Raw genomic sequence first — 17,738 nt, 5'->3', positions numbered from 1 at the left:
GTTATTTTTTATTTTTATTAAAGTTTTTTAATTTTCCAAATAAAGATTTGGGATTTATGTTAGAATATTTGATAGAAAACATTAAAGATAAAGTCATACGGAGAAAGTATAATTTAGATGAAAATATAGATAAAAAACATAAAAATTAAGGACAGTCTTTAATTGATAATTAAAAAAATAAGAATAAAAAAATTGATATTCAAAATTGTTTATTGAAAACATTACCAAAAAAAAATATAGCAGAAAGATGTATTTGAAAATATAGCTCTAAACTCATTTATATTATAAATTGAAATGATGAAATGGTAATTTTTTTTCCTTATCAAAAAAATGAATATGACCCGGCTATTAAAGATAATAAAGTCTTATTATATTTTTTTTTGCAAAATAAAATTTTTAATTTACTTTTGAAAACAAGAAAATTTTGAAATAACTTAAAATCACAAATTCCTTAACTAGTGCTCCTAGCTTTTTCGTCTTTACATTTTGATTTTTTTTTGCTGTTATCAGGTTGAATAATGAGCACTTTTGTAATTAAATAAATATAAAAATTATTATAAAAAAATGATTGATGCATATATTGTAAACATCAACATATGAGTTAAAGTCTAGTCATTTAGATAGCATGTATAAGATGGTGCGATGATCAAATAGTGGCTTTCAGGATATCATTCAAATTGTCTCAACAACCCCTCAAATCTTGGGTAATGCTTGTAGCATGCGGGCCTCTAGTGCAATGCTAACAGCTTTTTTTCATTATTTTCGCTTTACTCTTCAATTTTAATGCTTCAACCTTCATATTTTCAAAACAACCATTTAATTTATTTTTTTTTTTAAATTTATTTCATATTCCTTTATTAAAATTTATTTTATTTGAAATGATTTATAAAATTAAATTTTTTTTCAACTTCAACCTCCTTTAATTTTTTTATCTATTAAATTTGGTTATTGTTCTTTTTATTATTATTTGTTTTGTTTTGAATCATTCTCTTAATTGAATTTATTTTTTATTTTCACCCCTCGTCATTTAATTTTATTTTTTATGTCAAATATGATCCTTATATTGTTTTTATTGCTATTTGTTTTACTTTGGTAAATTTATTAGAATTAAATATATTTTTTTATTTTATCCTTTAACATTAAATTAATTGGGAAATAAGCTTTTCCGTTTAACCTGAATTTAAGATTTCTATCGTAATAAATTCGAAAGACTACCCCAGGTATGAGAGATTTGCTTGAGATTGCTTAGTTTTTTTTTTAATCTCTTTGTTGTAGTTTTATCCTTCAACATTTATTTCATTGAAAATTAGGCTATGTTATTTTCTTTTCTTACTTACTTTCTATAAGATTTTTCTCTAGTTTTGAAAATGACTCGGATTATCCCTGGTTTTTCAAAATAAAAATAAAAAAAATAAAGTAAAGGCTGGCAACGTGGAGAAAATAGGCCGGGAAGTCAAGCTGTAATTTTTTAGGAAAATTCAAGGCCTAATTGTACCCCTTTATGCCCAAAAAATGGAGGAAACAATGCAAATTCAAGTTCAAATTAAATGATTATTGGACGAATTTGTATAAACATTAAGTCCAAGAACATAATTAAATTTTTAATAGGCTAATTTGATTTAATCATAGGCCAAATTGAATTTTAATTATGTTTATAATTAATTTTGGTTCAATTAAAGGATTTAATTATATGCAAGGACTTAATTATACTTTAAATGGGTCAAATTAATTTTATTTGGGGCTTAATTAGTGAAAAATTAAGTCCAAGGACATAATTAAATTTTTAATAGGCCAATTTGATTTAATCATGGGCCAAATTAAATTTTAATTATGTTTAAGAATTAATTTGGGTCCAATTAAAGGATTTAATTAAGTTTAAGGACTTAATTATACTTTAAATGGGTCAAATTAATTTTATTTGGGGCTTAATTAAGTTTGGGAGCTTAATTTGGGTTTAATTGAGAACATTGAAATTTTCAGAGATCAAATTTAATTTTTACCAAGTTAATTGATTGGAATTAGGGGCAAAATTGCAAGAAAATTCAAGTTTTGGGGTCAATTAGGGGTTAAATCGACAAAATTCGCATCCAAGGACCAATCTGCAAGAGGCGCCACACTTTAGGGGCTTAATTGAGAAAAATCGGGGGCTAAATTGAAGAAATTGAAAGTTTAATGGTCAATTAAGGGTTAAATTGATAAATTCCAAGACCAATGACGATATTGTAAAAGGCGCGTAACTTCAGGGTTTCAATTAAAGTTCAGAAGGGGCTTCATTGCATTAAATCAAAAGTTCAAGGTCAATTAGGGGTTCAATTGAAAGCAATTAAAAGAAAAAGGACTCAATTGAAATTTAGTAAAAATCCCTATTCCAGTCCAAAACGGCGCCGTTTTACAAAAAAAAAAAAAGAAGAAAGGATCAGACGATGCGTTGTATGGTCACTGTTCATTGTCTTCTTCTTTTACTCGGTTAAAGCTGGTTCGATAGTCTACTTTGCAGGTGCATTTAATGCACTAAACGCCCACCAAATTTAACCAAAATTACACAAAAATGATCCTCTACAGTCATTATACATCCCCATCTGAATATTTAAGTCTGAATGACGACCACGCGGCGTCGGAGCTGGCTTAAACATACCCACTCAGGCAGCTTTTTCTGCAGAATTGACAACTCAGGATGTCTACTTTGAGCCAACGGTTAGAATCCTTCCCAACTGAATCAATGGCTGAAATTTTACCCCGGTGTAGACGAGATTACCCTCTTCCACCGCCTATAAATAGAGGCTTCGTTGATGACCTGAGCGAGGAGAAAATTAGGTAAAAAAAAAAAACTAAAATTCTGGGTCGATATTGGCCCAACCATTTTGGGCCGATATTGGCCCATCTCTTCTGAGGCTGAGCTCGGCCCAGTCAGCTGGGCCGACCTAGCCCACTTGTTTAAATAATATTTATTTAATATATATAATATTATATTATATATTTTTTTTATAAAATTTTTTTTGAAAAAAATAAAAAATCCTTTTAAAAAAATTGTGATTTTCTTAAATATTTTTCTACTGATTTTGCATAATATTAGTTTGTATATTTACATTGTAAAATACAAATCCGGTATTAAAATATCTGGTTTTCTTCAAAATATTTCAAAAAAATTAAAATTAAAAAAATTTCAAAAAAAATCTTTTAAATCAATTTCTATTTAAAAAAAAATTATTTTCATGCATACGACCAAATCCTAAAAAAATTTTAAGCATATTTTTTATTAAAAAAATAAAAATAAAATTGAATCTTTTTCATGTTAAAAAAAAATGGATATCGTAACCAATTTATGATTATCCATTAGGATTTGGTCAATATATCAAAAATCTTTTTCCAATCTTTTTTTAGGATCTAGATGTAAACTTTAATATTTGTGGGGTGTAAAATTATACGATAAAGTACACCCTTAGGTATTAAAGATACAATATGTAAATAAATGCGATGTTAGTATTCAGACTTTAGAACGGTTAGGATTTAACCCGATAAGGTAGAGACTTTCTCATGAAAAGAGATCTGCCTTGAGCCTTAAATAAGACCAATAAATAGAAATTCAACCTAAAAACAATCAAACAACAATGCAGCTTACCTTAGGTAGGGTGAACTGGGGTTGATGCGTCTTTTCCTTACACAACCAATCCCTTACTAAGACTCTCGCAGACCATAGGTTCCTAGTAACCATAATACAAGGTGGCGACTCCTAAAAACTAATCATAATTTTCCAACACACAACACCCCTCATCAGGAGGCACGACAAGAGCCTCCGTCGTTGCGCCCCCCGCGACAGATGGCGACTCCACTGGGGACCACCTTGTCTGGTTGGACTAAGCTTTGCTTGTTTGCCTGTTTTTTTTTTGTTGTTCTTTAATTTTAGCTTGCATTTTTACTGCTTTAGCATTTTAATTTTGCAAATAAACCCAATTCTAGGTTGGGTGGGAAGTAGCGGTCTGCCTCATGATTTTCAGTCGGGGTTCATATTCGTGAAACATCCAACTATGAGCTGAGTGTTTACTCGATAATGGTGGTCACAGTGTGCCCCAACCATTCCTTGTAAACCCCTATACTGCCTTCACGTGAGGTGGTCACTAGGTAGTTCATAGACCCTTTTAAGACTAGGTAGAAAGCCTACCTATCATGTAATGACCTAGAACCTTCCTTTAGAGCATGATCTCCCTACATATTCATTTTGCATGAGTTTTTGCCATTCATACCCAATATATATGCATTTGCATCCACACGCCTACATCCATCCATTGTAAATAACATACATACTTGCATCAGGTTGAAATATAGGTCCCCAAAAAGCCTATAACACCCGACTCTGAGCAAGAAACATGGAAGATGAAAAGCGTGCTCACCATGACGCCCATTTTCAAGAAGAGTTAGAGTCTCTGAAAGCAAGCGTGGCTCGCCTCACTAGCTTACTCGAGCAAACACTTAGAAACGCCTCTAGTGAAGGTCCTTCCAATCAACCAACTATTTTTGCTCAGCCTTCAACAACAGCTCAACCCGAAGAAACAATGAGTGAACATGGTCAAAAACCTCCACACGGTCCAACATTTATGCACTCAATGCCATCAGCACGAGCCCCTGCAGTCATAGATCCATTTCCTAACGAGTCCCATAAGACTAAGTCATCTAATAACATTGATCAAGATAAGATGGCTGCGCTGGAAGCCCGGATTAGAGCTATTGAAAGGGTAGACTTCTATGATCCAGTACGAGCATCAGAAATGTGTCTGGTCCCAAATGTGGTTGTCCCAAAAAGTTTCGTGTTCCTGAATTCATCAAATACACTGGAACACAATGCCCCATAACACATTTAAAATCCTACTGCAACAAAATGGCAGAAGTAGTACACCATGAGAAACTACTTAGTGCGACCAATTCCTCCACCATTCCTTGAAAAGACGCCACCCGGAACATCAGCTCAACCTCCTGATCATGTTCGTGACCACAGACACCGGTAGCCTCCTCCTCCGCTCGTCAGCAGCTCCTGCAACAGTTTGGTTGCATGCAGCACGTGAACAGTAAGTGTTCACGTTGCTGCTATAATTAATATGAAACTTGGGTCGGGCCAATTCTAGCCCAGCCCAATCAGCTAGTCTAGCCCTACTAAAAAAAACAAAAAACTAAAATTCTGGGCCGATATCGGCCCAACCATTTTGGGTCGATATTGGCCCATCTCTTCCGGGGTTAAGCTCGGCCTAATCAGCTGGGCTGACCCAGCCCACATGTTTTAAAAATATTTATTATATATATATATATATATAATATTATATTATATATTTTTTTAAAAAAATTCTGAAAAAATTCAAATATCCTTTTAAAAAAATTTGTGATTTTCTTAAATATTTTTCTACTAATTTTGCATAATATCAGTTTGTATATTTACACTGTAAAATATAAATCCGGTATTAAAATACTCGGTTTTCTTCAAAATATTTCAAAAAAAAATTAAAATTAAAAACATTTCAAAAAAAATCTTTTAAATCAATTTCTACTTTTTTTAAAAAAATTATTTTCATGCATACAGCCAAATCCTAAAAATTTTTTAAGCATATTTTTCATTAAAAAATAAGAATAAAATTGCATCTTTTTCATGTTAAAAAAAATGGATATCGTAACCAGTTTATGATTATACATTACGATTTGGCCAACATATCAAAAATCTTTTTCCAATCTTTTTTTAGGATCTAGATGTAGACTTTAATATTTGTGGGGTGTAAAATTATACGATAAAATACACCCTCAGGTATTAAAGATACAATATGTAAATAAATACGATGTTAGTATTCAGACTTTAGAACGGTTAGGATTTAACACGATAAGGTAGAGACTCTCTCATGAAGAGAGATCTGCATTGAGCCTTAGATAAGACCAATAAATAGAAATTCAACCTAAAAACAATCAAACAACAATGCAGCTTACCTTAGGTAGGGTGCACTGGGCGTGATGCATCTTCTCCTTGCACAACCAGTCCCTTACTCAGACTTTCGCAGACCATAGGTTCCTAGTAACCATAATACTTGGTGGCGACTTCCAAAAACTAATAATAATTTTTCAACACACAACACCCCTCATCAGGAGGCACGACAAGAGCCTCCACCATCGCCAGATGACATCGTGCCCCCTGCGACAGTTCTTATGAGCATCATTTGTCTTTTGAATTGTCATGTTCAGCAATTGAAATAGAAGATCACATCCTTTTTGGTTTTATCGATAGAACGAGAGGGGACTCGTCAGCCACCAGACCAATGAGTGTGTTGATACCGATTGGCGAATTCTTTTAAACTAGATTCCAATTCTTGATACCATTTAACCCAAAATAATAATTGTGTAATATTCAATAAATCCTCTCAAGGAAAGTAACCTCCTAATAAAATATCTCACACTCAAACCCGAAATCCCTTAATGTCCAAGAAATATCTGTTTTTTTTAAATCCTCCAAAGAAAACCAAACCTCACAAAATTCCTTTGAAGATATCAAACTAAATTATCCAAAGAAATCATGTCAAAAAAAAATAGAGAGAGAAAGAGAAAGCAACGTTATGGTTTAATAAATTAATTTTACCAAAAGTTGTATGCATTTATCATAGAATTGATCAGAAGTTAGGAAATGACTGTAATATTGGATCACAGCTTGAATGCGAATTCTTTTAGTCTTTCAAGAGAAGCTTTGATAGTGTGCTTACTGGATTATTAAAAACAAATTCGATATTATTGTTAAGAATATAGAAGAACCATCTTAACTAAATATTTTAAGTTATTAAATCAACAAAAAATTTACATGATTTTCAAGGGAGTTCAATGTTCAAGCATCTTACTACAAGAAATTCAGCTAGAAGATACTACTTGCCTCAATGATATTCAGTGTTCCTTCTTTCAAGTGTCCAGAAAAAGAAAGAAAACTCTACCATCAAGAGAAAGGATAGCCAATTTAATCTTGTAAACTGCATTTTTTTTTTACTATTTAGTATCTCTTCTTTGCTTGGTACCCAAGCCAGTGCACCCTAAAGTTTCCCAAAAAAGAAGGCAATCTTTGTCCTTCAGGAAATCAAAAGGCAACTAATTTAAAGTTTCTTCATTCTTACAACTTGCTCTTATTTGCTTCGTATCCTAGCCAACTACCATATCTTAATTAAAATTAGGATGTTACGAAGACATGAACAATGCTAGCAAAACTCTCTTTTAAACACTGTTTATTACAATTATCCACATCATTATTAATTATTATTATTATTCTTCTTGTTGTTGTTGTTGTTATTATTTTGAAATTTTGGAAGCCAAATCAAGGGACAAGGCTAAAAAAATATCAAAATTATGAGCCATATCTTAATTAAATTTATCTTTAAGAAATTGGATCTCTAAAGGTTCAAAACTTCACGCACATTCTATGCAATGAAAACGATATTGTTAATGTGAAGGAAACATGATGTTTTTCATTAAAATATTTTCCTAATTTTGGAAATGAAAGGATAAAATTTAAAACTTCTTAAAACTAGGGATCAAATTGAAAAATAATTTCTTAGAGCGTTCAATTGAAACCCACCATATAATTAGGAGTCTAATTTGAGACTTGTTCCTTTTATTTTCATCGTAGAAGAATTACCACGCTCAAAGTCATATTGATTGAACATTGTAGTGTTATTAATGAGTGTTTCTAATCCTTTTATTTTCACTAATTTATTTTGTAATCTGATGATTAAATTTATAAATCCACCGTATTTTTTTATATTTCTCGATACATTTTTAATTGTGTGTTTTTAAAAACTTTACACCATGCATGCATTTTTTATTTATAAAACTGTTACACTCTAATTTTCGTGCTTCTTCCAACAAAAATTAATCAGATATAACAAAATTAGTATGTATATTGTGGTGAAAATGAAATGATTTGCAATGACTAAACAAAAGAAATGATTAATAGTTTGCATATATGTCAATTAATTGATAAAATTCTTGATAGAATGAATTTTAAGGATGCAAAGTATAATTTTTAATACAACAAACAAAAGAGCAAGAGAATAATATAAATCTCTTTTAGCTGAGATTGTGCAGCTGAGATCTCTTTTAGCTGCTTTAACACAACATCAACAGGTGCGTAGAGCATTTATAGGAGGTTTGTTGGCACAAAATGATGATCAAGGACAGATTAACCTTGATAAAAGAAAAAACAAAAAAGATACTCTAGAGTAATTGTTTTTTATTAGAAAATAATATAAATTATTTTTTAAAAATTAAATTATAAAATTAAAATATTTTTTTCACATGAGATTAGAATCTTTGATATCAAAACCTAAATAACAAATTTAAAGTCTCTTAATTATCTTTATTACTATTTAGCATAATAAATAGGTACCAAATTCTTACGTGTACATGTAACTATGGTTTGTGAAAGCGATTTTGCATGCGGTTCAAATCGCAAGACTTGCATGTTCTTACGCCGGGGATGAGTATAAAAAAAAACATTTAGAAAAAAAAAAACAAGAAGAAGAAGAAGGAAAAGACCAGGTATTGTCTCAGCGCTTGGACCATTTAATAAAGGCTTTGCGTGTGGGCCATTGATAGATATCTGAGCGATAATACAGACATGTCCTGTCAAGTTCCACTGAGGTATGATGCCAATTTCCTTTCTCGCTATCCTTTTCCTCATGTAAAGTGTAGAATGGAACAGTGCAAGGCCAATTATTTATATGGTCAATGCCTTTTTACTGCACAAGTCTTTGTTTAACAGCAATGCATGACTATTTGTACTCTCTCCCTCTCCAGATTCCTTCAAATCCACTTATCCAACATAAACCGATCTCAAGAACCTCCCATAAATCAAAAGAAACCCAAATTTGATGAAACCACATGGCATTTAATCGATCACTGAGGGAGGAAGACTTCATGACGGTGATTTGATGTGGGTAACGGCAGTGGTTGTTTACTGTCTTCCTCCATCTGCATTCAGAATTGTGGTGGCTGTGTTTTTTTCAGAATTGCCGAAGGCTTCAGAATTGTTCACTGTCTTCCTCCATCTGCACCTCTTCTTTTCTCATAAGAGTCTTTAATTTTCGCTGTTCATTTTAAGAGATTTTTTCAAAGATATCCACATTTACCTTTTCATCTTACAAAACTGTTTTTTCAAGGGTTCATCGAGAGAACTAGTTTCCACAGTTGGGGAAAAGATGACAATGCTTAAAAATTTGCCTGAAAAAGTCTTAAATTTATGGAACAATTGGGAGATTCGAGGAATGGTTTTGCTTAGTCTCTTACTACAAACCATCCTCATCATATTTGGGTCTCGGCGAAAGACCAGTGGCAGAATCTGGATCAGGATTCTCGTTTGGTCTGCATACCTATCAGCAGACATGGTGGCAACTGTTGCACTGGGTACTCTAGCCAGGAGCCAAGGAGATTCATCAGGTGACAGTTCAGAGAAAGCAAACAATTCCATCCAGGCATTTTGGGCACCTTTTCTACTCCTGCACCTTGGTGGCCCGGACACAATCACTGCATACTCGATTGAAGATAACGAGTTGTGGTTAAGGCATTTACTTGGTCTTGTCATCCAAGTCGGGGTGGCTTTTTATGTCTTCTCAAGGTCCTGGGATAGCGGTATCCTCTCATTCATAGCGATCCCAATGTTCGTTGTTGGCATTGCAAAGTACGCAGAGAGGACTTGGGTGCTCTGGTCTTCATGCTCCAAGAGTTTGAAAAACTCTTCTCCCAGAGATTTTTGGCGTTCTTATGATCGTTCGAGAATATCAAAAACTCCTCCACAAGACCACCAGCGAGATTATCTTCTTCAAGCTTATGTTTTTTCGTATATATCCAAGTCTATGATGCAGGATCTTGTCCCTGACATTCCTTCACTAATAAGATGCCGGGAGCTGATTTCAAAAAATACAACAGACGTTGCCTTCAAGGTGGTAGAGGCTGAGCTTGGATTGATATATGATATGCTTTATACTAAAGCGCCTCTGATTTACTCCCGTGGCGGAATCATTCTTCGCTGTATCAGCTCTCTGCTCTCTGTTACTGCGTTTATTACCTTCCAGGTCAAGATTGACAAGCATGACTACTCAACGACCGACATTGCAATTACGTATTTATTGTTTGCGGCCGCTGTTTTTCTCGAGTTTTATGCTTTTTTATGCCTTGTTTTGTCTGACCGGACAATGATTTGGTTGACTGAAAAAGGAGGGAACGCCCTGACTGGTGCAACTTATTCTCTGATAAGGAAGTTACCTAGAGGCGAGAGGTGGTCGAGATCCATATCACAGTATAACCTGAAAAGCTCTTCCATTGAAAGAGAGCCACCTAAATTCTTGGAATTTCTGGGAATCGATGAAATGATGAGGCAGATGCATGTGAATCGGAAAGATTTGAATGGTAAACTAGAAGATCTTATTTTCAAACATCTTCGAGAGAAAGCTCAGAAGATTAAGCAAGATTTGAATGTCTGTGATAAGAATCACAGAAGTAAAATAATAGGTCAGAGGGGAGATGGTGTGCTAGAAAGAGAGGAACTGTTACAGAACTACAAGTGGTGCACGACTGAAGTAGAATTCAGTCGGAGCATTCTTGTCTGGCATCTCGCAACAGAGATTTGTTATCGTGCTGATATTAAAGACGGAAGCAATGTCTCCACAGAAAATGAAACAAGCAGATGCCTATCTGAATACATGATGTATCTTTTGGTGATAAGACCAAATATGCTCTCTAAAGGATTCGGTGATGATGAGGCATATCAAGAAACCTTGCGAGAGTTGCGGGGTCTAAAAGGTCCTTATGATCTAGAATTGCGCAACAGTGAATCACGTGGTTATGACGATGCATCGTTTCAAAGGCGCTGGAAAACAGAAAAGTCAGTGCTAATCGGTGTGGATGTGCTCGCCAGGCAATTGCTTTCATTGGAATTGAAGAAGCGATGGGGGACGATAAATGAAGTTTGGGTAGAAATGGTTGCATACGCAGCAGCTCATTGTCCATGGAAAGAACATACTCAACAACTGAGAAGAGGTGGAGAGCTACTCACTCATGTCTCCCTTCTCATGCTACATCTTGGCTTGAGCGAACAGTACGAATATAAAAGATTAGGCGAGCTCATTTCTTATTTGAAAGAGGTAAGTATACCAAAAATCCTTCTCAAGTACCTCGATAGATCGAAACTGCATTTTTTTAGGCGTCAGAATAAAATAACAAATCAGATTATTTTAATTTATATATGTTTGTTTAATTCATTATTTTGGAAATTCATAACTAATAGTAATTATATGTTTCCGGCAACATTTGTTTAGGCGTCAGAATAAAATAACAAATCAGATTATTTCCATTTCAATGTTCTCATTTCGTTTTCTTCATTTTATTAATAAAGTGATTTTATTAATCCACGTGGATCATGAGTCTAGTCAACATTGATGCCTTCGTGCCTAAGAAAAATTTGGAATAAATGATTAATATTAGATATTTGCTTTTATTAACCGATAACTACTCCAATTTCTGATAATAAATTGATTGATGCTTCACCGCAATCTTCAACGAAAACAAAAAGGAGGAGTATGAAGAATATCGCAAGGCTGAACGAAAATATGTGCGCGGTATTGGAGCCAGGTCAATGTATGAGGTATGTTCCACTTCCATCTCAATACTTTAAAACCTTCCAATTTACCCTAAAGTTTTCTTAAATAGTTTCCATTTTGTTTTTTCTTTTTTTAAATAACTATCAAAACTTTCAATTTTCCTTACATCTCTCTTTTACTCCCTCTCATATACCCATAGATGTTATTATTTGCATAAAAACACTTAAAAACATTTCCAAAAAAAAATATATATTCAAAAACCAATTTTAAACAGTAAGCTTTTTAACAATTAGGATAACATTTGTAATCTTAAAAACTAGAGAGATAATATTGAAAACGTTTAAGCTATATGAGTATAAGCATAGCATTAACATCAATCGAAGCTAATTTTTAGTTTTCCATACTTATCTTTATTGGATACAATTCTTTGCATGGTACATTTTCATTAAAAAAAAGTCTATTGTCCATAAAAAAATCAAAATAATTTACACTAATTATCTCACAAAATTATTCTTAAATAATATAAATAATAATTAAATATACATGTAAATTCAAAAATGGAGATCCAATTTATATATATAGGTCAGATATATAATACTCTACCTATCTTTATATTCAAATTGTTGGATTGTAGTACCTACCATGAAAACAAAAGTACACCCATAGATATCTCCTTTCAAATAATGGAAGGTAGAACTTTTACAAGTCAGTACAATTATCGTGTCCAGTACAATTATCGTGTCCAGCCTTGTTGATTTTTTATCCTTGATAAAATGATTTTATTTTTAGTAACAAACCAGACATAAGGCACATGCTTTGCTATGGGCTGATGCTTTACTGTGGACTGGGCTGATTTTTTTATATAATGTAAAAAAACAATGTTTCGAGCACTGTTATTAGATTTTAAAGAACAAAAAAATATCCAAGACTCGACAACTTAGAAAAAAAGCTAAAAAAATAATAATCATCAATCCCTTAGAATAAAAATATAAAAAGATAAAATTAAAAAAAATATCAATAATAAAAAAGTATTAAAACACAAAGCACGAGCAAAAACAAATGTGGTTGTCAAAACTCATGAGTAGAACCAAATAGATATGATAACTCAATATAAAAAAAAATAGAAAAAAAAAATTTAGTTCTAAAAATAATTGAATTTTGAAGGACAAAATAAAAAAGGATGAAAAAGCGACATTAGAAAAAACTTGGGTCATCCGAATAAACCTCTTACGTGGATCATGAGATAGGAAAAACCTAATTGAAAAGAAAAATAAAAAAATAACGATCATCAAAATAAACTTATAGAACATTAATCAATTGTAAGACAACCAAAAACCTGGGTTGAATCATGTTTTGGTTAACTTGTGTAAAATCCAATCAAAATAGGGTCAAAATCTGTTGACTATTTTCCTTTTTTATTAATTCAAAATGGTATCATTTTGAATTTTTTATATATACCACAAAAAAGATTCGGTTGACTTGGGTTCACTCAAGTTAACCCACTCGACTTGTGACTCGATAATTGTCCCAGATTTACTCTGGGTGGGGCATAGAAAAAATAGAAAAAACCAAGGAGACCAAATCCCTATAAATAAAATATCGAATGATGAAATAAAAAAATTAAAATATTAGAAAAGGCATTTGAGAGAGTACGGACCTCATTTGAAAAGAAAAAAAAACTAAAAGGATAAACAAAAATTCTGAATTAAATGGAAAAATTGAAAAAAAATTAACAAATGAATCCAAAATAAAAAATAAAAACCAAGAGAATGAGGGCCAAATCTTAAAAAAAATAAAAAATCAAGATTACGGATATAAGGATGAAATTGAATAAAAATTAAAACTTGTTAAAAAAAGTGAAGGATAAAAAATTAGAAATCAAAATATTGATGATCAAATCTCAAATATCATTAAATATTGAATTGAAAAGAAAAATTGAAATGAAAAATCATATTCACAAAAGAATAAAAAATAAAAGAAAACCAATTTTCAATGAACTTAATGATGATGGATGCAATTTTTATTCTTTTTTAAATGACTGAAACCAACTCGATTCAATTATAAGAACTGGTGATATGGAATATGAGGCCAGATTACAACATAAAAGGTAAATCCAAAAAAATAACAAAACAAAATCTCCAACAAACCAAAATAATTAGAGATAAACTTGAAAAAACAAATTAAAAAAAAAAGTGGTTTAAAAAATATATACTTGAAAAGAAAGAGAACCAAATTTGACACAAAAATAAAAAAAAAATTATAAGGGATGAAATTGAGAAACAATTTCAATAAAGAAAAAGATAAAAACAACTAAAATTAACAATAAAAAGAGTGAGGATCATATTTGATACAAAAAAAATATCAAGGGATGAAATTCAAAGATAAATTAATTTAATCAAGGATTCAAGACCACACACACCATAATTAAAAGAATAAAAATAAAATCTAATACAAAAAATCAAGTGTAAAGGTATGAAATAAAAAAAATAACTCAATAAATGATTCAAGACCAAATATATTTTAATTAAAAGAATGTGAACCAATCATATATAAAAATCAAGTGCCAAGAGATGAAATTGAAAAAAACAATTAACTCAATAAATAATTCAAGATCAAACACATTGTAATAAAAAAAAACAAGAACCTAATTTAACTTAACAAACAGATAGCCATGCTTTCTTGTTTTTTTTGCAATGGCCAACATGGTTTTTTAGGAGGAGAGAGGAAGGGAGGGAAAAACTCGCGTCCAATGCTCTTCTGTGTCATGATCGTGAACACGCGCCTCACCACTGTGATAGGGGTGATGAGACGCAACAAACACCTTCTTGAAAGGCAATGTTCAGTGCAATTTGAGCGTCGCATGTATCACCCAAAAAGAGACCAGAGGCACCAACTTGTTGGCTTATCCGAAACACACACCAACCATTTTTAAATTTAAATAATAATTTATGTATATTAAAATATCCAAATATCTTTAACACCACTTGAGAATTACAACAAAACCATATAAAAAGACAAAAACACCCTCGCTAATAATCTTAATTTTTTTAGGGTCAAAGGGTATGAATGTAAACACACCGTTTTTGTTTTGCAAAGGACAAAAGAGCCCCTGAAGCCTAGTTTTTCTTGCTTTGAAAGATAAATAAGTTGTTACACTGTAGTAAAAGAAATATATCCAGATCATTTTATCCTTGATAAATTTTATAATGACTATGATCTATTCTTGATAAATTTTATAATGACTAACGCATTCTTTGGTAAAGGTAATTGTACCTCTAATTGCAAGCATAACCATTTTTTAATAAAGGTAAAATAGTAAAAATAATGTGTCTAGAAGCAGAATAAATCACTGGTGTCTTTTTAATATTTTTTTTGTAATATTGATGCCTTTGTGTCTAAGAGAAATTTGAAATAAATGATTAATATTAAATACCTGCTTTTATTAACGGATAACTACTTGAATATCTGATAATAAATTCAATTAACATCACAAGGAGCAGCTAGAAGAAAATCACGAGGCTAGAGACAATTATTTGGAAGGTATTGCAGCCATGTCAGGGTCGAGCCCTGATGAGGTATGTTCCACTTCCGTCTCAATACTTTACAACCTTGTTTTTGTTTTTGCAAAAGATAAAAGAGCCCCTTGCCCCAAAGCCTTGTTTTTCTTGTTTTCAAGTGCAAATCTGTTATGACACTGTAGCAAAAGATACATGTCTGCACCATTTTGTCCTTAATAAATTTTATAACGACTAATTCATCTTTCGGTAAAGATAATTGTACGGACCTCTAATTGCAAACATAATATTCTTTTAATAAAGATAAAAGAGTAATTAAAAACAATGTTTCATTTGCACAATAAATCACTTGCGTCTTTTTAGTATATTTTTTTAATATTATCCTGCGAGGTTCTCTCTCTCTCTCTCTCTTTTCAAAGGAAAAGACATTAATGACCTGTTAATTTTCCATGCTTTGCATTTTGCCACTCTTTCTATTGTGTTGTTTTATTTTCAGAAATACCTTACGTACATTTTCTTTATCCAGTGTTGCACAAGTTTTTACACCACATATTTTTTTTATTTAAACCCTGTTTATTTTTATGATTTAAAAATATTTAAAAAATTTTCAATTTAAATTTATTTTTTTCTTTATTTTAAATTTATTTCTTTTTATATTTTTAGATCATTTTAATATGTTGATATTAAAAATAATTTTTTAAAAAATAAAAAATTCTTTCAATGTATTTTGATACAAAAAATATTTTAAAAAATAATTATTATAACACTCACAAAAACCCTTTAATCAAGGTTGTACTTAATTTGCGTACTTCCAACAACATGCATGCATCGAAAGCAAGATTGTACTTAATTTGGTGACAAGTTTTAATCAATTAATATTAGGAAATTAGTCAAACTACTTTCCCTATATTTATTGAAACGAGAAATTAAATTGAAATTTATGACACTTCTAATTTCTATTTTTAAATAAAAATAATTTGCATTGATTAATCACTAATTTGTTAATTACTAATGTCGAGCTAACGATGTTGCTATTTTGAAGAGTTTGAAATACTCGAAAAGATGGCGGCAGATACAGAGCATGATCTTGAGCGTAAAAAGTGAGAGCATGAACGCGAAGAGCAAGTGCTTAAGGTGCTTGACCGCGAAGAGCTAGTGCTTGAGCGCAAAGAGTGAGTGCTTGAGTACAACAAGCGAGAGGTTGACCAATTGAGATCTTATTTAACAGCATCAGCTCCACAGCAAGGAATTGATTTACTTCCAAGAAGTTTGCCAGCACAATCCGATGATGAGATCAGTTTAATTATTTAAGTGAATTAACTAAAATAAGTTCGTACTGGCAATAGTATTGTTGGGCTTCATCTTACATGCATGTATTGAAAAAATTGCATTGATGACCATCTTCTTACAGAGTCAATTCTTGTCTTGTTACTGTTAATGGAAGAGCCACAACATCATCAAGTGCTTATGATGACCCATTCAGCTTCTTAGATTAGTTCAGGTACTTACTTAAAAATTGAGAAGTTTCTATAAGGTTAAATATCAATTTAAAAACATGTAAACAGTGATCCATTTGTTCTTAAGTGCTAGTTGAGAGATTTTTTGGGATTTTTTTGAAAGATTATAGGGATTTTTTAGGAAAATAAAAAATATAGTTGTGAAGGGACGGCTATTAAATCAATGGTTCCAAAGTAACTACATCATATTTACAACGACGAAAGCCAAATGGAATGTCATCGCTGCAATATATTTTGATGGCGCTGACACCTCACAAGCTTATGATCTCAAGAAGAACATAATGAGACTTAAACAAGTTTGGAGGATAGATATACTACAACAATTTTCAATGTATATGGAGAGAAATTGATTTTTGCCACCGAAATTCAATTAACATCATTGCCGGATTTCTCTCTAAAGAGATTTCAGTAAACTAACAAAAAACTTCAGCTTTTGGCATATTAATCTTGAAATTCTTAGGGGAAAAGGCAAGTTAATTGTAAACAGGAACAAAATTATCATGTGCAGAACAATATACCTCTGTTCTCCAGGTATAGCAACTTTACGTGAAGATCATCATCCATTGTATGGGAAGTGATGGAGGCACTCCCGGCCATTGGATTCCTTCTCATTTCCCTCTCTAAGATGTCAGTGCATAACCTGTCCTTGTTCGCTTCCTTGCAAGCTTGAATTAGATTCTTGTAATTTTTTATATTTTATATTTTGGTAATTAAAGAGAAGAAATATATAGTTTTTAATAGAGAAGATAAGGGTCTCATATTGGTGAATTGAATCCGAATATTAAAGTGAGCAGTGAAATTAAAAGGTTGTAGGTATTTTAACTTGATACCATTTCGCATTATCTTTAGTTCTTGATCGAAATTCAATTGTTCGAGCTAGGTGTCCTGTCACGTCCAACTAACCACAAAAAAAAAAAAAAAAGTTAAAGAGAAACTGATGTCTCACAAACGTTTTTGGCGTTGCTCCCAAGAGTATAATGAATAAAAATCTTTGCTTGAAAAAACAGAGTAAATCATATATTTCTTTGAAGAGATGTTGTTGGAGGGCCATATACTGTCGCACCATTGACTCGTGCTGCATGCCATCCATTCTTTGTTTTTATCAG

The 17,738-nt window shown here is 31.8% G+C and overlaps 2 protein-coding genes across 3 annotated transcripts in view; one reads left to right on the top strand and one right to left on the bottom strand.

Annotated features, from left to right (window-relative positions):
- LOC18110541 (uncharacterized) overlaps positions 1–16,610 on the top strand; it is a 61,788-nt gene extending 45,178 nt beyond the window's left edge. The window contains exons 2-5 of one of the 2 annotated variants that reach the window (XM_052447376.1): positions 9,106–11,144; positions 11,573–11,644; positions 15,095–15,175; positions 16,158–16,610. In XM_052447376.1, coding sequence (XP_052303336.1) covers positions 9,204–11,144; positions 11,573–11,644; positions 15,095–15,175; positions 16,158–16,271 — 2,208 coding nt within the window. In that variant the 5' untranslated portion in view covers positions 9,106–9,203 and the 3' untranslated portion in view covers positions 16,272–16,610. Of the gene's footprint in view, positions 1–8,690; positions 11,145–11,572; positions 11,645–15,094; positions 15,176–16,157 lie in introns of those variants that run through there. The other variant, XM_024593377.2, reaches the window with a different exon arrangement.
- The window catches only part of LOC7481775 (BTB/POZ domain and ankyrin repeat-containing protein NPR1), a 124,177-nt gene extending 106,739 nt beyond the window's left edge, over positions 1–17,438 (bottom strand). Inside the window, exon 1 of the mRNA XM_052447387.1 lies at positions 17,273–17,438. The gene's annotated coding sequence lies outside the window, so the exon portion shown is untranslated. The remainder of the gene's footprint in view (positions 1–17,272) is intronic.
- Positions 17,439–17,738: the final 300 nt, after the last annotated feature.

The sequence above is a fragment of the Populus trichocarpa genome, chromosome 15 (assembly GCF_000002775.5).
Source record: "Populus trichocarpa isolate Nisqually-1 chromosome 15, P.trichocarpa_v4.1, whole genome shotgun sequence".
NCBI lineage: Eukaryota > Viridiplantae > Streptophyta > Magnoliopsida > Malpighiales > Salicaceae > Populus > Populus trichocarpa.
This window is presented reverse-complemented; position numbering and strand designations above follow the sequence as displayed.